The 22220-nt window shown below is 42.6% G+C and overlaps 1 protein-coding gene and 1 pseudogene across 2 annotated transcripts; one reads left to right on the top strand and one right to left on the bottom strand.

The window, feature by feature from the left end:
• Nucleotides 1–22220, top strand: part of LOC121304290 — a 194609-nt pseudogene that overhangs the window by 100016 nt on the left and 72373 nt on the right.
• Nucleotides 2350–18644, bottom strand: LOC121304303 (tripartite motif-containing protein 16-like). Of its 2 annotated transcripts, none has more exons than XM_041235364.1 (6): nucleotides 18035–18644; nucleotides 15365–15460; nucleotides 14951–15184; nucleotides 14647–14806; nucleotides 4492–4557; nucleotides 2350–3253 (listed from the first exon to the last, which is right to left on the bottom strand). In XM_041235364.1, the coding sequence occupies exons 1-6, from the start codon at nucleotides 18614–18616 to the stop codon at nucleotides 2721–2723; spliced, it is 1671 nt and encodes a 556-aa protein (XP_041091298.1). In that variant the 5' UTR covers nucleotides 18617–18644; the 3' UTR covers nucleotides 2350–2720. The 2 variants fall into 2 exon arrangements, with proteins under 2 accessions (XP_041091298.1, XP_041091299.1); XM_041235365.1 differs by having other exon boundaries at nucleotides 15365–15457.

The raw sequence follows: 22220 nt of genomic DNA, 5'->3' as shown, positions 1-22220 counted from the left end.
AGGAGACACTTTTTTACACAGAGAATTGTGAGGGTCTGGAATCAACTCCCCAGTAATGCTGTTGAAGCTGACACCCTGGGATCCTTCAAGAAGCTGCTTGATGAGATTCTGGGATCAATAAGCTACTAACAACCAAACGAGCAAGATGGGCCAAATGGCTTCCTCTCATTTGTAAACTTTCTTATGTTCTTATGTTCTTATGTAATGTCATTTTCTTTTTTTTCTCTGGTGTGGGTGCACTGCTACACCATCTTACCTGTGCCCTCCTCAAGATTCACTCTCGCTGCAGCAACTGTTAGTTTATAATTAGTTTTATTCAAAGTCTCTAGACAAATATTCAGTTATTACAATAATCTAACAGACTTAAATTACATCAGTCCAGTTACTAATACATCCATTCAAATGCTTCAAAGTTAACTTAAGAACATATTATAAATAAACACTCATTTTAATGTCCGGCTATTTTAGTCTGTCTTTAATATTCAGTATGGAGCTTTCATAATATTCATGAGCAAGGAGGAGGTGGACAGTTGCGTTGTACGTGATGTCATTTTAGCGCTTCCAAAAAGAGAAGCACATTTTCATCATCCAGCATCATATCAACACATCAAAGTCGGGTTATATTTTCAGATGGCAGTGTAAAGCCATTGTTTCCGGTAGGTCCCCACTAAAATCTGCAGTCAAATTTCTTAAAATCTGTAGAGAAAAGTACGTTTTCTGCAAATAACTTGTCAAATTCAATGTATTAGAGTATTTTGAGTAATTTTGTGAGTATTAATAAAGAAGAAAGTTACAGTTATTTATTAAATCACATTCCAAAATTCTGAAAAAATCTGAACAAACATGTTTGCATATTTTATGGAAATCAAAGAAGGAAAAAACACATACAACAAAGCAAACTTAAGATCACTTTTTTTTTAAAACTGTTACAGCATTGACTATTGGATGCCATGTGTGTGTGTGTGTGATATATATATATATATATATATATAATACAACAATTCTTTAAAAAATAAATTAAATACAGTTATGGCCAAAACATATGCCTACAGTAAAACTTCAATTAAACACCTCTGGCGTTTATCTCCAATATTTGCCAGGTGCGTATTGAAGATTGGAGATTATTTGAGTCTAGCGTTTATATTAGATCTATAGCTTCACATGCTTCATGCGGTCATTGAGAAGCCGATAACACACAACCCTGTAGCAACATCAGAACTCAGTTTAAACATTCCAGCAACTTTGTTAAAAGGTTGTGTATCAGTGGGAACTAAGTAACAGTTTTGGTTTATAACAAAATATCATTGTATTGCACACCCTCAAGTATAAAGTGAAAGTATTATTATGGTCTTTTTATGTGCACTGGTTAACAAGGATAGCGTAGCCTTGTTGCTGGAAAATGAACAAGCAGAAGAGCGAATTTCTATTTAAAACGGAACGGAATAGATCTACCATTGTTAATAATAATAATAATAATAATAATATAATAATAATAATAATAATAATAATAATAATAAAACAAACTTCTAAAATGTTTTTAAAAATGAACAATAAAAGTAATAAGTATCATTATCTAGAATAATGCATTGTGTAATCTCAAACTTACATTGTTAATACAACAAAACACGTTAAATACACAAAGAGGTTTGTATCTGGCCACTTTAAGCACGCTTAAAATTATCAAAACTGTTATCATAATAACTGCATTAAACAAATACGCATTACATGTAGGCCTGCCTTAAATGATGTGTTCTATTATTAATATTTATTAATCCTGAGAGTCACTGTCATCACTGTCACGCTCAAGCTCCTCCTCGGCTTCAATGGCAATGACAGAGACCCAGCGTTTATTTACAATATTTGCCAGCAGACCCGGCTCGTATTGGAGACAGGCGATTATTTGAGACCCACCAATTATTTGAAGTTTTAAGTTATATTTGATCACATTCGTAATAACAATACGTCTATATCCCAAAGTAATACACTACCCATAATGCAATGCATGTCAATTATCCACAGATACTGACGCGTGTTATTGTTGTTAGCAACAGTGATGTAAAGACTAAAGGTTGTGGATAATTTACTAAGTATTTTGCTTAAAATAGTGTTAATACTTTAAAACTATTTTATATATACACAGTTGTACTCAAAAGTTTACATACCCCAATGGAAATTTATGTTAATTTCTAAAAAGAAATTTTTTAAAAAATTATTGAAGCAAAAATTTTTTTTAAATTTAAAGTGAAAACTGTAAACTATGAAATATATAAACTATATTATATATATATATATATATATATATATATATATATATATATATATATATATATATATATCTATATAGGGCCATAGGCAGCCATGAAAAATGACGAGGCACTTACCCGTGCGCATTGCAATATTAATAAGCTTGATTCGCTAAACTGAGGGCTGCCAAGGGAATGTATTATTCCTTGTTATTAGGCTGATATGTACTTCTTTCTAATCAACAGTATTACTTTGCTGCACATATCGGCAATCAACATATTTCATATGAAACCCATTTGTTGCTAAAAACAAATAATTCACCTTGTTTCGTTCTGCAGGTGGTGTCGTTTTACCCCCCAACTTTCATCCAAAGTTGTGTCAGATTGAATATTCCCTTCACCCATTCCCTTCACCCGAGAAGTGGAGAGGACAGGCAGGGAGTTCAAGACAAAGGGTTTCTTACAACACAAAACAGTCTAGTTCAGTTGGCAGATTGTTACAAAGGAACCATAGCAATCAAGTCCAAACCCAGGATAGAGCGGCTCAGTGAATGTGGTTTGGAATCTGTGCAGGAGGATCATTGTGTCAGAGATGCCATAAAAGGACAGAGTGCCGACATTAAAGTCCAGATACACTCCTATTCTGGGGGAGTGGGGGGCAGTTATTGCAGTTTGATTGTTATTGTGCAGGGCAGTGTAACTGGAACCAGAGCAGAGCAAACTCCAGGACTTGTCATTGTAGCCAAGACCACAGAAACGATCCCCTCCTTTCCTGCAGATTCCTTTATATGTGACTCCTATATAAGCCCCTCCCCCACCACAATCAATCTCCCAGTAACAGCAAGTCCCAGACAAACCATCTCTGCAAAGCACTTGGGGATAATAATCAAATCTCTCTGGGTGATCAGAACATGGTTCGGTCTCTCCCGACAGTGTCACCGTTCTGTTCCTTTCAGACAGACAGAGCTCTCTATATGCTGTGTTGGGGTCCAATGTGAGCTGACAGGAATCTGATTGAAGAGAAGAGGACGGGTAGAGGAGAGACGTTTAGAAAAGTCAAATCACTGAGAAAATCAAGTTATTGTCTGCTGCATATTCAAATCACTCCATCCTCCCTGCTTCATCAGTTCCTGTTCCCTCCTCCCTGATCTCTCCTCCCTGCTGCATCTTCCCTGCTGCCTGCTCCCTATATTCTCTTTCTTCTATGCTCCCTCCTCTTTGCTCCCCATGCTTTCCTCTATGCTCCCTCTCTCCTGTATCCTCCCTCCTCCCTTTTCCCTGCTCCCTTCTCTATGCTCCTTTGTCCTTCTTCCCTGCTCCCTCCTCCCTCCTCCATGCTCCCTACACTCTCCTCCCTCCTATATGATCCCTCCTCATCTATGCTTCATCCTCCCTGCTCCCTCCTTTGTTTCCTCTTCCTTGTTCCCTCCTCCATGTTCCCTCCTCCCTCTATGCTCCCTCTTCCCTGCTGTCTTCTCCCTGCTATTTTATAGACAAGTATATTTAGACTGTGATGTTTAAGGTTGATAATCAATAGATTTGATCTATAATTCTTACTTGAGATTTATTTCTGACTTTGTATAAGTTCTCTCTTTATTTTTCTATCTTCAATAAACTGCTGCTGTTAATTAAACCCTCTTGCTGTTTCATTGTTTTGTTCATTATAATTCATTGATCTTATTGAATGTCTTCAATTGGAACCAATCAAATGCAACTCTGCATACAATTACAGTTCAGTTAATGTTATTGTGTGTTGCCATATTACCCACTCAGACCCCTTGCTAACTAAATATCTTTAATATAATATCATCCACTCTTCAGATATCTGTCTAATATTTTAATGAGCAATCCATCCCACAAGTGCAGTCATACTGCAATATATATTTACTACCAGCACAGGATGACTGGGAGGGATTGCTGTTCATTTTACCCCACAACTGGTTTCACATGCATTGTACATGTATTGAAAGATGGGGTGATTATCTATTAGGGGATACCAAGATATTTAGGGTGAGAAAGGTCTGAGTGCAAAAACAGGCAACAAATGCCCCACCCCCAGTCATTCTGCATGTATTCATCTGTCCCAATACTTATTGGAGAGGAGTGTAGATTAATGGGTTCACAATTACAAATAAATAAAAATAATTGCTGGCCTCAAGCTCCACCCCTCCCTGTTCTGTAGTGTTAGCTCTTCTCACAATGGAGTGACACATCTTTCAATCAAATGTTTCAGTGAGAACAGACTTACATTTTAAAAACTCAGCTCTGTTCCTTGGCTCTGGAGCCTGCAGACTGTAAACTGCAACTTCATTCACTGGGCAGAAAAAAAGAGAGAGCAATAGAATTGAAACATATAACAGTCATTGTCTGCTGCCGCAAATCACTCCCTCCTCCCTGCATCTTCTAGTCCCCGTTCCTCCATCCTCCTCCCTGCATCTTCTAGTCCCCGTTCCTCCATCCTCCTCCCTGCATCTTCTAGTCCCCGTTCCTCCATCCTCCTCCCTGCATCATCAGTCCCCATTACCAGCTCCCTAATCCCTGCTCCCTCCTCCCTGCTCCCTCTTCCCTGCTCCCTCCTCCCTGCACCCTGCTCCATGCTCCCTCCTCCCTCCTCCCTCCTCCCTCCTCCCTCCTCCCTGCTCCCTCCTCCCTGCACCCTGCTCCATGCTCCCTCATCCCTCCTCCCTCCTCCCTGCTCCCTCCTCTCTGCTCCACCAGTTATCAGACATTAGTTTTGGTGTTTTGGGGCGATGAGCCAATAATACAACCATTTCCACAGTTTCTGCATTTTCATTGGTCAGATTATATGTCAGTCACACAGCCTGTGAGCTGAAGCAATAGTAAACCTGCATCACTGAGAGCCGCAGTGGGACGTTATTATAGTTAAAAAATATATATTATACACACACACACACACACACACACACAAAAGTAATTTCAGAAATAATATATATTTTTGAAAAATCAAACTAAATAATAATAATAATAATAATATAATAATAATAATAATAATAATAATAATTTGTGTTACACTGATGGAGCGGCATTTCAAACCTAGAGTTATCAAAGTGCTGGGATGTGAATATGCCCTCACAGTAACGAAAATATATACACATGTTTTTTTTTAAATAGCTCTTTATACAGTATTCAGCTCAGTGTGATTATTATTCTTCAGCAGCGTACTGTAAGGTGTCTGTAAGCGGATTTTATTAATTTAGTTATAACGTTATATTAACTGCTGAGCAGTTTTTCCAAGAGAAACCCACGTTTCCAACATCGGAAGCCTCTCTGCATTCCAGCTTCGGTCCGAACTGCATTTCCCATGAGGGAGTCACTGTAAACTTTTATAAATCCGCCACCCAAAAAACTCCCATCTCCAGACTAAGATGCTTTGTGATACACTCTGATTCTGACTGAAGGTAATCCACTTCTCACAAAAAGGGTATACAGTAATGTTAGCAAACACAGCCACCCTACCAACAAACCGGTGAACACAGAAATGCAAAATAGAACTGTTACAGCATGTAATTTTAACACACTCCCTAACAATTGCCACGGAAACCCTGAAGGCACTCTGCACATGAAAAGAACTCAGCTCCACAACAACTAAGAGCTTGCCGGCTGCAACACCCTAGAGCCCAGAGAGGGTCTCGCTCGGTTTGCAACATCAAGGCAGTAAAAACATGCAAATGTCTGACTACCTGTCCATGTAGCAGCATTGCAGAGCTCATCTAAGGAGGTGCCATGAAGGAAAGCCCACAGTTGCCTTGCCCCTGGTAGAATGGGCCGTAATGTCCCCCGGTAAGGGGGAGTCCGTCTGTTCATACGCCAAGCGTATAGCATCTGCCACACAGTGCGCTAGACGTTGCTTCGATAGGGCCTGACCTCTAGAGCGGGACCCATAGCAGACCAACAGCTGGTTGGACTGTCTCCAGGATGCCATCCTATCAAGGTAACAGTGCAGAGCCCGAACTGGGCATAGCGTGTGCTGTCTACGGTCCTCCTCTGACTCGTGTGGGAGGTTAAAAGTTTCCAAAACCACTGATTGGTTAATATGGAATGGGGATACCACCTTTGGTAAAAAAAATGTATTTGTTCTTAATGTACCTGTGAGTCATTTCCCGTGAAAGCCATGCATGTGTCACCAATGGACAGAGCATGAAGCTCACTTACTCGTCCGGCAGACGCAATGGCTATTAAAAATGCCACCTTCAATGAAACAGGGCACAGTTCTGCTGATGCCATGGGCTCGAATGGGGGACCCATAAGGAACTGTAGTATCAGTTCTAGATCCCACTTGTGGAACATAATCTTCATGGGAGGAGGAAGCCTCCGAGCCCCTTTAAGAAATTGCTCTGCCAGGAAATGTGCCCCAGGGGACACCAAGTCAATTTTGTCATGGCACACTGATATTGCTGCCACGTATACCTTCAAAGAGGATGCTGATTTTCCTCCGTCAAGCAGGTGTTCTAAGAAGGTTAGTATTGTCTCAATAGAGCAAGTCACAGGATTGTGACCTTCAGCAAGGCACCAGTCTTGGAAAACTTTCCATTTGTATGAGTACTGGGCTCTAGTGCTCGGCGCCCTAGCAGACTGTGGTGTTTTTACTACTGCATCTGGCAAGAGGAGAACAAAAAAGAGGCATCTCAGCCATCTGGGTGCAACCAGCAAAACCTGTGCTCTCTCCACCCTGATCCTCTCTAGTGTCAGAGGTAGTAATGGTAGTGGAGGGAACACATACAAGAGCCCCTGTGGCCAGGGTTGACATAGTGCGTGTATTCCCAGGGATCCCATGTCTCTCTACATGGGGAATCATAGGGGGCAATGAAATGGACTCGGCTGTGACAAAGAGGTCGACTCGTGTAGGTTGAAACCTCTCCCAAATCTGTTTCACCATGGGGATGCATGCGCCATTCCAAGCTGTCTGGAGCTCTTCTGGACAGGAGGTCTGCTGCCTTGTTGTCCACACCGGGGAGGTGAGCCGCCCTGATGGAAAGTAAGTTTCTGTGCATCCAGGACAGGAGTCTGTGCACTGCCTGGTGCAGGCCCGGAGAGCGCAGGCTGCCTTGGTGGTTTATGTACTGTAGTATTGTCCATCTGGACCAGCACAAGTTTGTGCACTAACTGCTGGTGAAAATGAGATAATGCCAGGTTCACTGCTTGCAGCTCTTGGGCATTTGTGTGCGCTTGCTGCCAATGTCCCTTCCACTGACCTCTTATTCCTCTCCCATTCCAGACCGCTCCCCAGCCCAGTCTGGAGGCGTCTGTAGTGACCACTTTCCATCTGTGAGGGGATCCGAGGGGAGATCCGAGGCGCAGATTGCCAGGTCGGAGCCACCACTCCAGTGTCTTCCGGCATTGTCTGGACACTCGCACCAGCCTTACCGATCTCGGACCGGGTGCACCTTGAACGCGTTTACCCAGCAGCTCTAGTGGAAGGATTCTAGAGGTGGCTGCCATAAGACCTAACAACCTTTGATATACTTTGACCTGTAGGAGAGCGTCCTCTCTGAATAGGGAGAGCGTGGCCTCCAACGACCAAATCCTGTCTTCTGACAGTGTGGCTGGCATGCTCACAGAGTTCAGTTTGATCCCCACGAACAGGGTGTACTGAGGTGGAATGAAGTTGCTCTTCTGTTGATGTATTGAGAGCCTTAACTTCATCAAATGATCTATGACCTGTTTTGTGATTCTTTTGGAATGCGCGCGAACTAGCCAATCGTGCAAATCGAGCTAGTCACCGGTGCCGAGTCAAATGGTTCAGAGTCAAATGGTTCCGAGGTCGGTGCCGATGGTAGGCGTGGTCAGCGCCAGGCTGTAGGTGTCTACACCGGTGCCAAGTCAATCGGGGCTGGGTGGGAGCTGTTTTTTCAAGCCTGACGATCAGCAGGAAAAACCGCAGTTGTTGCCGGAGTATGCAGCTGATTCAGTCGCCGAGGGCAAGCGCCTCCACGTTCAAAGTGTTCTCTTTGGTTGCAGTCGCGTTATCACTCCTAGTACAGACCACAGCAATTGCGTTTTTCTCTGTACTGTCTCACGCAATGCTAACCGTATTTTAAACTGTGTGTGTGTGTATGTATTTTCTCACTGTGAATAGGCTGGCTGTAGGGTGAAGTCAGTCCAGAAAGGAGTGTGCTTTGTTCAAACTGCAGTTTCTCAATCGAGATTCCGCTCACAGATCATCCCGGTAAAACACGTTTCGAGGGATCATTGTTTTTCATTGGTAATGCTTGAGTGATTTCCAGGATGATGTACACATTGCTTGTGACCATAACCCGCGAGGATTGCCCCCTGTAACACCCCAGACAACTCAAGCAATCCTGCACAGCAGAACAACGCAGTTAAACGAGGCAGTCTTCCCAGCGACAGCGAGTGGGAGAAGTACAGACGTGGAAAAGTACAGAGCAGTTTAGAAGCAGTAAGGAGAAATTGCATCTTTAATTGCTTTAATCAGAAAACACAGGACATTAAACAGAGGAGATTAAATGTTTAAGAGATACAAATGGCAAAATCGTAGATGAAGAAAAAAAATAGCAAATATATTAAATGATTACTTTTCACAAGTTTTTACAAAGGAAGATACTGACAACATGCCTCACATGTCATCCAGTTCCTATCCAGTTTTAAATAACTTTAGCATAACTGAGGCAGAAGTGTTAAAGGGACTAGGAGCTCTTAAAATAAACAAATCCCCTGGGCCGGATGAGATCCTCCAAGTAGTACTCAAAGAAATGAAAGAAGTAATTTACAAACCGCTAACCAAGATCGTGCAGCAGTCTCTTGACACAGGGGTGGTACCGACAGACTGGAAAATTGCAAACGTAATACCGATCCACAAAAAGGGAAACAAAACGGACCCAGGTAACTACAGACCAGTAAGCCTGACTTCTATTATATGCAAACTTATGGAAACTATAATAAGATCCAAAATGGAAAATTACCTATATGGTAACAGGGTCCTGGGAGACAGTCAACATGGTTTTAGGAAAGGGAGATCGTGTCTAACTAACTTGCTTGATTTTTTTGAGGATGCAACATCGATAATGGATAATTGCAAAGCATATGACATGGTTTATTTAGATTTCCAGAAAGCTTTTGACAAAGTCCCACACAAAAGATTAATTCTCAAACTGAATGCAGTTGGGATTCAAGGAAACACATGTACATGGATTAGGGAGTGGTTAACATGTAGAAAACAGAAAGTACTGATTAGAGGAAAAACCTCAGAATGGAGTGTGGTAACCAGCGGTGTACCACAGGGATCAGTATTAGGTCCTCTGCTATTCCTAATCTACATTAATGATTTAGATTCTGGTATAGTAAGCAAACTTGTTAAATTTGCAGACGACACAAAAGTAGGAGGAGTGGCAAACACTGTTGTAGCAGCAAAGGTCATTCAAAATGATCTAGACAAGATTCAGAACTGGGCAGACATATGGCAAATGACATTTAATAGAGAAAAGTGTAAGGTACTGCACGCAGGAAATAAAAATGTACATTATAAATATCATATGGGAGATACTGAAATTGGAGAAGGAATCTATGAAAACTCAGAAATGTCTTCATCTAGACAATGTGGGGAAGCTATAAAAAAGGCCAACAAGATGCTCGGATACATTGTGAAAAGTGTTGAATTAAATCAAGGGAAGTAATGTTAAAACTGTACAATGCAGTAGTAAGACCTCATGTTGAATATTGTGTTCAGTTCTGGTCACCTCGCTATAAAAAAGATATTGCTGCTCTAAAAGAGTGCAAAGAAGAGCGACCAGAATTATTCCAGGTTTAAAAGGCATGTCATATGCAGACAGGCTAAAAGAATTGAATCTGTTCAGTCTTGAACAAAAAAGACTACGTGGCGACCTAATTCAAGCATTCAAAATTCTAAAAGGTATTGACAGTGTCGACCCAAGGGACTTTTTCAGCCTGAAAAAAGAAACAAGGACCAGGGGTCACAAATGGAGATTAGACAAAGGGGCATTCAGAACAGAAAATAGGAGACACTTTTTTACACAGAGAATTGTGAGGGTCTGGAATCAACTCCCCAGTAATGTTGTTGAAGCCGACACCCTGGGATCCTTCAAGAAGCTGCTTGATGAGATTCTGGGATCAATAAGCTACTAACAACCAAACGAGCAAGATGGGCCGAATAGCCTCCTCTCGTTTGTAAACTTTCTTATGTTCTTATGTTCTTATCTAGTCAGTGCGCAGGTATGTCACGTGACTGTGTCTGCTCACTGAAACGAAGGGTAAAACGGACACTACGACAGCCGAAGTATATACTTTTATATTGAAGGGTATGATTTTTTTAAACAAAGTTACAGACTGGAATTACAAGCTACTGTACTCTGCTCACCAATATTCACATTTTGTTATCATGTTGTTACCATTATTAAATCGTTAACATTATTTCCCAACCCAGGAAAAAAAAAAAGTTGAATAGGGTAGTTATTTTCACTGACTCAGATTTAGCATGGCGCATGTTAACATCGCTTTTTTCATTTCTTTAATGAAATTAATAAATACTGATTTTTAAAAAAAAAAATCAAAACTGCTGCTGATGTTGGCTCGTACAGCTCTTTACAACTGGCACGGCAAAGCAGCATTTGTTTTTTTTTGTTTGTTTTTGTTTTTGTTTTGTTTTTAAATAAGGAACCAAGATTTCAATTAACATTTGCAATTGAAACACAACAGAAACTTTATTGATGTCATTTTTTTGGGGGGGGTTGTACTGTGTTCTTCAATGAATAGGATAGAGCTAGAATACTGGATGCAGCCACAAATAGGTACTGTACTTGTAATTCTACTTTTATTAACAATCTCACTGGTATTATTATTATTTATTATTATTATTATTATTATTATTATTATTATTATTATTATTATTATTATTTTTATTATTATTAAGTGCTAGTAGTGACAAATACTACAATAATAAAGAAAATCAAAGAATAAAACAGTACTAATATTATTAGTAATTTAGCGAATGCCTTTATCCAGGTGATTTCTTTAACTCACTCCAGCAGCTTATATTGTTCATTTTGGATTGTCCTTTTACTGTAGCGAACAAAAGGCTTTGGACTCAAACAGGGTTGTTAAAGTGAGGGTGTACTGTATTTAGTAGTTGACTTGCATGCTTAATATACCACACTTGCACATTTTAATATATAATGCATGCACATTTGTTATTTCATTTTTGTTATTGTTCACCACCCATAGTGTTCAACATTTAACAGAGGGTATAAAGAAGTTTGGATCAGAATCCAATATACAAAAAAATAACATACTGCAAGTATACTTGTGCCAGAATTGTCTGGTTTTAGTATACTATTGGTACCATAATACTAGTCTATATATTCTACTTGCAGTATACAACTTTGTATATTATTTTTGTAAATAATGCAACGTAGTTCTCAAATATTGGACATTTATTAGATTGTATTTACTTCTCTTTTGCATACCTGCATTGTCTCTTGCTAGATATGCACCTCCAGAGTCTGACAAATACTTTTAGAAAACCAGGAGCAACTTCTGCTCTGGATCAAAAACTTATAATTCTCTGCGGCTGCCCACCAATGTGGATAGCTATCGTAAAACTAGTAGAAACTAACAAACACAAGTCTGGGAAAAAACAAATGGAAGTCTAGAAAAAGTATGGAATTTTGATGTTGGAAAAGTGTATGAACCCTGAGATACTGTACCTATATTGAGTACAGTGTACTTTGTACAAATCAGAGTCCATAGGTCAGTTATGGGCAACTTGACATTTTTTTGGACAACAAAATGTCGACAATGGACTGCCCGAAGGACAAGTACCATAACCAAAATTTTGCGAGCCCTGCATTGAGATAGAAACTGAGATGCGGCGGTGCTCAGTGTATTTATTTAGTGCAACAAATAAAAGATTTAAACAAAAAAACAGGACACGGCAGTTGAGGCCAAAATAAATAGACAAACAAAACAGATTAACACTAAACAAACAGCAAACAAACAAACACAGTGAGTCTGAACAAACACCCAAGTATTGAAACGAAACAGCAGTTTATGCTTTAATTTAATTTAATTTACTTGTCTTTTTATTTACTCCTTCTCCACACCCGTTTTCCACTCACCGAACACACAACTTCGAGTGAGTAAAATGTGCATCTATATATACTGTTGTGCCGGGATTCAATTACTAATTAATTATTCACTTGAACCCCAGCATGTGAACTCATTTGTGCAACCCGTGCTCACATACTATTAATTACTTTAAATGCAGGTGAAGTGAAGTGCAATCCCCGTGCCTAAATACAACTATATATTTTAAATCACTCGTGCTACACAGACCCATTGATATCCCGTGCACTAATACCTATACACCAACATTAACACACCACACACAACGTGTAACACAAAATACACACAGGGGCGGGGCACATTGCCACAGTCACAAAATGCAAACCTTATTTTAAACTGTGTGTGATAGGCAGTGTGTGTGCATTGTTTCACACAATGCAAACCTTATTTTAAACTGTGTGTGATAGGCAGTGTCTTTGTGTATTGTCTCACACAATGCAAACCTTATTTTAAACTGTGTTCACATTATCAAAGTTGTTGCTATTTTAAATATAATTCTTTATGGAGTTCACTCTGTGTCTAAAATCTCACTGACATAAACTAAAAAGAGTAAGGAAAAACATTGCTAACCAGAGATTATAAAAATACTGCATGGGCAATGTATGTGTTTGATAGGCTCTGTGTGTGTGTGTGTGTGTGTGTGTGATACGTGAGAATGTAATGCCTGGTGTGCATTCCATTCTCATATCACACACCACCCCATGCTGTATTCTATAGATATTGTACAGCTCTTTTCTGTCCTTCCATTTCTACATAAACTCTGAAATTAGAACGTATTCAATCCAATTACATAGTATTACTTAACACAGTAAATGCACTATAAAACTACTAATATGTTTTCAAAAAGTAACCTAACTGCTTAGTACTGTGTGATGTGAAGTATTACTTATCCAGCTTATTATTATCAAGTATCCTAAGTTAAAAAAACTAAACAAAAGACGCTGGTTGGAAAGGTTGTGGTATGTATTCCCCAGTGTGGTGGGAGTAAGCCTGTCATATCTGATCCTGTAAGATACAATCCCCTCTATTAATACAGAGCCTGGCATATCTGATCCTGTAAGATATGATCCCCACTATTAATACAGAACCTGTCATATCTGATCCTGTGATCTTGTGTTCATTCATCTCCATCAGATGTCTTTGCCCAACAGTACTGTGTCCACATTAGGACACCTTTGTGCATCAAACATGCAACAGTCATTGTCTACACCATCCTGAAATCACTCCATCCTCTCTGCTTCATCAATCACTGCTCCAGCCCTCCTGAAACCTCCTCCCTGCTTCCTGCTCCTTCCACCCTCCTCTCTGCTCCCAGCTCCCTGCTTCCTCCTCCCTCCTCCCTGCTTCATCAGTCCCTGCTCTGCCCTTCCTGCTCCCTCCTCCTCCATGTTCTCTCCTCCCTGTTGCCTCCTCTCTCTTCCATGCTCCCTCATCCCTGCTCCCTCCTCCTTCTTCCCTGCTCCCTCCTCCCTCCTCATTCTTACATGCTGCCTCCATCCTCTCTGCTCCATGCTGCCTCCTCGCTCCTCTCTGCTGCCTCCTCCCTCCTCCATCCTTGCTACAATATTCATATAGCCAACAATCTGCAAAAGGTCTTTAATAATGTCTTGCAAGTCCTGTACCTCCTCAAGCCTTGGTCTATGTCATAAAGACGGACAAAGTGGGCGGTGTCAGAACCAGGGGAATGAAATACACAGACAGGATGGATGAATTGAAATGATGGTGATGTCTACTGGCACTGGTTTATTGAAAATAAAAGGTTTAAACAAACAGAAAACAACAGGACACGGCAGTCTACGCCAAAATAAAAAGACAGACAAAAACGGACTAACACTTAACAAAACGATGCACGGACAGACACACTGACAAACACGGTGAGCTGATAAATTAACAAGTATCGTGTTGGTCCTACCAGCACGCAATAGCAATTGTAAATAATTTCTCCTCTCTCTTCCGTTCTCCACTCACCGATCACCCAACCGCGAGTATGTGAAAACGTGCATCTATATATACTCTTGTGCTGGGATTCAATTACTAATTAATTATTCACTTGAATCCCAGCACGTGAATTAATTATGTGCAACCTCGTGCTCACATTTTAACTACTTTAAATGTACGTGAAGTGCTGTGCAATCCCGTGCCTAAATACAAATATACATTTTAAACACTCGTTACTGACCCGTCAATATCCCGTGTACCAATGACTATACACCAACATTTAACAAACCACATGCAACATAACAGATAATATACACAGGGGCGGGCACTTTGTCCATTTCACACCAACCTGTTGTGGTTACTTGGACTATTTCCCCCTTGCAGAAGTCCTCAATATTATCTTTAAGTTTAGATACAGCTTTCCTCACAGCCCCAAAAGAGATGTCTGTATTGACAGTAATGCTGGGTAAGTCTCCGGCTTCAGGAGTGACACAGATAGACTGGAAATTCTACAATAGGAAAGTGGAGAAAAGTGAAACAGAATGGGGTCCAAAACATTCCTGGGGAAAAGCAAGGATTCGTTCAATTGGAGAGGTCTGTCTGAAACCCTCCCAGTTATGTACTTGAGATTTTCTAACAAGCAGTGATTTTACCTGTAGAAAATGGATGTGATCCTCTGTCTCTGAAAGCTGTTTTAGATCAACGTTTCTCCTACTTAGCTCAGCAATCTCCTGCTCCAGTTTCTTCATGCGTCCTTCAGCCTGATTCACTACAGCCTTCTCTTTAGCTCCAATCAGCTCAATAACCTCAGTGTGGATCTTCTCAATGGATTGGATCAGCTCAGTAAAGATCTTCTCACTTTCCTTTATTTCTATGCATGCAGATCTCTGAGTGAAAGAACACAGTGGTTAGAATTGATATAAAAAACACATCAGGCATAGACAGTAAACTTCTGCAGATGTGTTCCAGTCCATCTGTGAATAATAATAATAATAATAATAATAATAATAATAATAATAATATATAATAATAATAATAATAATAATCCCCCTCTTGTCAGTACCCACTTTTATTGACTCCACAGCCTGTTTCAGCTCCTCCACTTCTTTCAGTCTCTCCTGGATTCTCTGTTGTATTTCTGTCTGTGTCTCTCCCAGCTGCTTCTGTGTAGAAACACAGTGACACAGTCACATTTCTGTGGGGCACTGAGTGATATCCTGTCACACCAAACACATGCCTGTTTAGGTATGCTATTGAAACTGAAAGAATCAATTTTGTTTAAATATATATATTTTTTTCTTATTTTACCTCTTGTGACAAAGTGCCCGCCCCTGTGTGTATTTTCAGTTATATGTTGCATGTGGTGTGTTAAATGTTGGTGTATAGGCATTGGTACACGAGATATAAATGGGTCTGTGTTTCACGTATGTTTAAAAATGTTGTGGCAGTGTGATTGTCCTGAACAGTGGTAAATTAGTGTTGGTGTGGTTTATATGTGAGAATGGGTTTATTTGGTGTTGTTTTGGGACTTGATTTGTTTGATTGAATTATTGTTTACAGTTGGGCACTCGATTGAGACTTGCTGCCTCCTATGCTTGGTTGAGGGAAGGGCAGCAAGTGATTGGCTGTGCTGGTCCTCAATCAGCTGGTGGGCGGGTCCCGACCGAGTGGCCATCAGTTTAAAAACATCCACGGGAGATTGCTCGGGGCTGCTGCAAGGCCTGCCGTTTTCACGGCACCTTTTGAGCTATAGTTTGTGGTATTGTGTTTTATTTTGCACTTTTTGTACAGTTTGCTGTATTAGTCCTCTATGCGTTACCATCGCTAGTAACGTCATATGACCACCTTTATTTTACTTTCGTTTTCTGTTCGTTTGTGTTAATAAACCCTGCGCGCCTGTGCTGGTATTTCAACATCAACACCTCGTCTGTCTCTCTGTATGCTTGAACAGCGGCTACCCACACACATGACCCGAGGAAGACCCTGTCACATACGGTGTCAGAAGTGGAAATTCCGCTGCATCCTGCCGAAGCAAGGCTAGATGGCTACAGAGAGACAGGAGGAGCAAACCCCTGAAACAAGGGCAGACTGCAGGTAACCCTGAGGGGCTGCTGAAGATGGATGGAGCTGCGGTCCTTGTAAAGGCACTGGAATGGAGCCGAGAGATCCCGCCTGAATGCCAGAGAGGCCGAGGAGGGTCCGTCCCTGAGAGCTGCAGAAGGAGGAGTTATGGTTCTGGAAGCTGGCGAGGGAGGAGGAGAGACTGCCTGCCCGGACGCCAGTGGGAGGAACTGCCTGCCGAGCGTCAGCGAAGGAGCCTGTCGTGTGTGAGGGATCGTCTCAGAAGGAGGCGGGGCAATCATCCGGAGAGGAGCCCCGTGAAGGGACACTGGGTTTAGGGGGTAATAATTGTGGGTGTATTGTTATGTGTTAGTAGATTAAGTTATGTATTGTATAATTGATGATAATGTGGTGGTAACATTGGAGCCAGTTAGAAGGCTGGTGGCTGGTTGAGGCTGGCTGGACTCGAATGTTACCTCCCACCCACCCATATGTTAAAAAAAAAATAAAAATTTAAATGAAATAAGTGAATGGTGTTGTCGGATGAACCCTTAGGGCTCATCCTAAGGAGGGAGGTGTGTGGCAGTGCGATTGCCCTGCACACTGGTAAATTAGTGTTGGTGTGGTTTATATGTGGGAATGGGTTTATTTTGTGTCGTTTTGGGACTTGATTTGTTTGACTGGATTATTGTTTACAGACGGGCGCTCGATTGAGACTTGCTGCCTGCTAGGCTTGGCTGAGGGAAGGGCAGCAAGTGATTAAAGTAGTTAATATGTGAGCACGAGGTTGCACGTAATTAATTCACGTGCTGGGATTCAAGTGAATAATTAATTGGTAATTGAATCCCAGCACAACAGTATATATAGATGCTCGGGGTTGTTGGGTGTTCGGTGAGTAGGGAACGGGAGAGAGAGGAGGAGAAACCAAGGTGGAGTTTGCTATCAATTGCTATTACGTGCTGGTGGGCCCAGCACGATACTTGTTTATTTAAACTCACCGTGTTTGTTAGTGTGTCTATCTGCTCACCGTTTGTTAAGTGTTAGTCTGTTTGTCTATTTATTTTGACGTAAAGTGCCGTGTCGTGTCTTCTGTTTGTTTAAACCTTTTATTTTCAATAAACCGGCACAAGCAAGCATCTTCATCATTTCACCTCATCTGTCCTGTCTCTGTGTATTCATTTCCTGGTTCTGACGTCACCACTCAACCATCTTTGTGAGACCTCTTTACAATGTTAGCAATAATTCTTCATTTCTAGTTGCATGCCATAGACATATGTAGCACAGGCTAGATCAGACAACATGTGTGTATAGTACTAAGATACAACACTATCTAGTGCACAGCTGACAGCAATACAAAAGAATACTTGATCCACAGTAGCTGTCCATTAGATGGTACTGTTTCATACTATTATATTTACTAATATGTTTCATATACTATTATACTATTTTTACACTCAATTCCAGACTACCACAAACTACCCAACTCAATGTGAAATACATTTGAATCCATTATATCCAAAAAAACTACAGCTCTTTAAATAGCTCTTCATATAAAATTAAAATCTGATCTAATGTGAAACTGTATAACCTAGTAAACAGACTAGACTATTTAACTATGTTAAATATCCCTGGGAATTCTTCTAGGATAGCTACAAGGAAATGGTTCAAACCCTTACCTGTTTCCCAGTCCTTTCTGCCTCAGCTGAGACTGTATCATGGCTCTTGTGTTCAGTTTGTGAACACAACAAGCAAATACACGTCTGATCAGTTCTACAGAAGACCTCACATAATCGTTGGTGTTCAGCACAAAGATACTGCTCCAGATTTCCAATTGCATTAACCAGCTTGTGCCTCTTGAAAGCAGCCCCCTCATAGTGTGACTTGACATGTGTTTCACAATAAGAGGCCAGGCACATCAAACAGGATTTCACAGCTTTGAACTTTCTCCCAGTGCAGGCATCACACGGCAGATCTCCAGATCCAGCACAACTTTGAGCAGGAGGAGGATTAAGTCCTGTCTTCTTTAATTCCTCCACAACTTCAGTCAGCATGGTGTTTCTGCGCAGAACAGGCCTTGGGGTAAAGGTCTCTCTGCACTGGGGGCACCTGTAGACACTTGTATGATCAGTCTGATCCCAGCAGTTCTTAATACACCCCATACAGTAACTGTGTCCACATGCTGTAGTGACCGGGTCCTTCAATATCTCCAGACACACCGGACAGCTAAAGTGATCCTCTGACCACAAGTTTGAAGCCATTCTTGCTGCAGTGGGACAGAGAGACTGATAATTTCACAACAGACAGAACTGTTCAAAGCTTTAAGAGGCAGGGTTTGGACTGAGGCCAGGTTTTATTAAACAGGTTGAGCAGAAACTGAGTTGTGTGTCAAGAATGTATTTCCTGAGATCTCTCCTGCAGTAGAAGAGCATAGAGAATGGGCTGGAGCGTATTTAGACAACATGTCTGAAAGGTACTGAGGAGCTGGGTTATGAAGGATCTGAACAACACAACAAGATCTTCAAATCAATCGTGCTTTCGGAAAGGAAAATAGTATAATATTTAAAAGCCTCTGATGAGTGATTGGAGTATAAGCCTCTGTAGCAGGGGGAGATCTGTGATGACCCCCAAAGTATTGTTTAGAGCAGGCAGGGAGCCACTAGAGTAGGTTGGTGATCCGGGTCACGCGGGTAGCGGCGACCGGGATAACGCTGCCGAGTGCAGCACCTTTTCTTTGTAGTTTTATTACTGTTTTATTTTTCCTTATTCTTTTCGCCTTCTGTTTTCATTATTATTTTGAGCACCTGCGAGTGCGCCAGCAGTTAATTCTATTACCAGCTTTGGTATTTCCGTGGTGCTGTCTATCATCGTTGATAGGCAGCCCACGGACAACAGTGCCCTCTGCGGGTAAAAAGTGAAAGTCCCAAAAATAAAACTGGGCACCTGTGTGGTGTTCCAAGTACATCTTTTCTGTCTCCCGTGTCAGTGAATCACCCACCACCCTTCCACACGTGGTGTCAGAAGAGGGATTCACTGGCATTGCCCGTAAAAGCAGTGCACTCACAGAACCAGTCCAAAGAAACCATGGACGCCACACAGTTTGCTGCCCTGATGGACTTCCTGCACCAGACTCTCACTGCTGCGGTGCAAGGGGCGGCTAGGCCCGCAGCCCCAGACCACCCACTGCAAGGACCCACTAAAATGACGGCCGAGGATTGACCTGAAGCCTACTTGGAGGTGTTCGAGGGCATGGCGACCTCGGCCGGGTGGCCCCAAGCACAGTGGGGTAGCTTCTTGTTGCCACAGCTCACCGGGGAGGCTCAAGCAGCGGCGAGGACGCTGTCCCCGGAGCGCATGCTGGATTACCCCATGCTGAAGGCAGCCATCCTGAATCACATGGGAGCCACGCCGGAGGGGTACCGGAAGAAATTTCGGGAGGAGCAGTTTGCGGTGGGGGACCACCCCCGAGCTATCATCCACCGCCTAAAGGATTACGCCATGGGCTGGCTGAACCCGGACGCTGTCACCAAAGCCAGGTTGGTGGAGCTAATCATGGTGGAGCGGTTTCTGGAGTGTCTGGCCCCAGGACCTCCTATGGGTCCAGCAACGGGCACCAGATACTCTGGACCGGGCAGTCGAACTGGCGGAACAGTACCAGGCGGCAGAGCCAACGCCTGCGAGACTGCCTGGGAGGAGTGCGGCTACCGGATCGACCCCTCAACTGGCCCTGGAGAGGGCGAAGGGACTGGGGGAAGGGGTAGTCCAGGATTTGATTGGGAGGTGTCGGCGGGAGCTCCCGGCCTGGGAACTGGGGCAGGGTGGGGCTACCCACGGGCTGCTGCAGTGTCGGATCGGGGTCTCGTACAGACACCTTATCGGCGAGCCCCTTTATGGCTCCAGTGTTTCCACCCCTTGCCCCTTCCACCCCTGACAGCCACGTCCTCCTTATTGGCTAAGAAAGAGGAAGTAATTGGAGAGATTTTTCCCTTTCATGATCCAGCATGGTTTTGCCATAAATTTAAACCCCGTAAAACTAAACGGAAGTGCTGGATTGCTAAGAAGGAGGGCTGGCAATGGAGGGAGTCAGAGAAGTTTCAGGTGGGAGCGGTTGGTGAAGGGTCTGGGGAGGAGGTCGCGGAGCCAGTGCAGGGGTCTGGCTCTGCTGCCTCTGCTCGGGACCGACCTGACCCCGAGTTGGAAGCCATGGGAGCTGATTTCTAGCTCGCTCCCATGACTTCCGACTCAAGCAAGTGCGTGACGATGTGCTGGGCAGGCTCTTTGACCAAGCAGCTGTGGTTAATGGTCGGGTGGTCGAGCCCAGATGCGCCGCCACATACCCTCACTTTGAAATTAATCGGGACCTGTTGTACTGTGTTGATGCCTTTGCCCCTAGTGGAAGCTCAGTTTGAACGCATTGCGATGGACATAGTTGGGCCTCTGGAGAGGAGTTCGGCAGGATACACCCACCTACTTGTCATTTTGGATTACGCTACACATTATCCAGAGGCTAATCCCGACCTATGTCAGCTAATTCTGTTGCCAACGAGCTTGTGAAGGTTTTCTCCCGGGTGGGGATTCCCAGAAGATATTAACCGATCAAGGCACCAATTTTATGTCCCGACTAATCCGCGGAACATGTAAGCTTTTTGGAATTAAGACCATTAGGACCTCGGTGTTTCATCCTCAGACCGACGGTCTGGTGGAAAGCTTTAATAAAACCCTTAAGAACATGTTGCTCAGGTTTATTCGGGGACCAGCTGATTCCTCCCCTTCTCTTTGCGATCAGAGAGATACCCCAGGCTTCCACAGGGTTTTCACCATCAAGCTGCTGTATGGGTGGAGACCCCGGGGCGTGCTCGATCTGGTCAGAGAGATGTGGGAGGAGCAGCAGGACAATTCGACCAATACCGTCCGGTATGTTTTGGACCTGCGGGTAAAAAGTGAAAGTCCCAAAAATAAAACTGGGCATCTGTGTGGTGTTCCAAGTACATCTGTTCTGTCTCCCGTGTCAGTGAATCACCCACCACCCTTCCACAGCCTTCTTACAGCTAACAACATGTTCCTTTGTGACAGGACTTTAAGGTCAATGGTGATTCAAGGAAACATTGGGCATGTTTAGACTGCAAATATGATTCTATAACTACATGTATATAGCGGTAGAGCTCAGCCTTGTATACAATACAAACAGGATTAGATTGTGTAGATTTGCTGTTCTGTTCAGTAGGTTGTCTTTGTCCACAAGTATCAGCACTTTAATTAGTGACCACTGTTTCCAGTTTAATATTGAATGCTATTTCAGTACATTAAAAATGACCTGCTAATAAACAGGAAAATCAGGAAATCATTCCAAAACAATTTCTGTAGAGCATGTTCAGCTATTTCTGTATCCTTTCACCCACCTCTCTTCACAGCCTCTTCTACCCCTGTAAACCTACCCCTATCTATCTCTCTCCCCCCTCTCTCTTCCTCTACCTCTCTTTACCCATCTCTCTTTACTGCCTCTTCTACCCTACACCCCTACCCTCTCTCTCTCTCTCTCTCTCTCTCTCTCTCTCTCTCTCTCTCTCTCTCTCTCTCTCTCTCTCTCCCTTCCTCTACCTCTTTCACTTCCCTCTCATCTATCCCTCTTACTCAGCTCCTCTCCTTCGTTGCTCCCCTTTCACATTTATACAGAATTTATTTGCATGACAAGGTTTGCAAAATCAGTCCCATGATGTACACCCTATTGACAGTGCTATGGCAGGTGAATCAGTCCCATGCTGTGCTATTGACAGTGCTATAGCAGGTGAATCAGTCCCATGGTGTGCTATTGACAGTGCTATAGCAGGTGAATCAGTCCCATGCTGTGCTATTGTGCTATAGCAG

This window comes from Polyodon spathula, chromosome 37, assembly GCF_017654505.1.
Source record: "Polyodon spathula isolate WHYD16114869_AA chromosome 37, ASM1765450v1, whole genome shotgun sequence".
Lineage (NCBI taxonomy): Eukaryota > Metazoa > Chordata > Actinopteri > Acipenseriformes > Polyodontidae > Polyodon > Polyodon spathula.
Note: the sequence above shows the minus strand (reverse complement) of the source record. Positions and strands in the feature narration are given on the sequence as shown.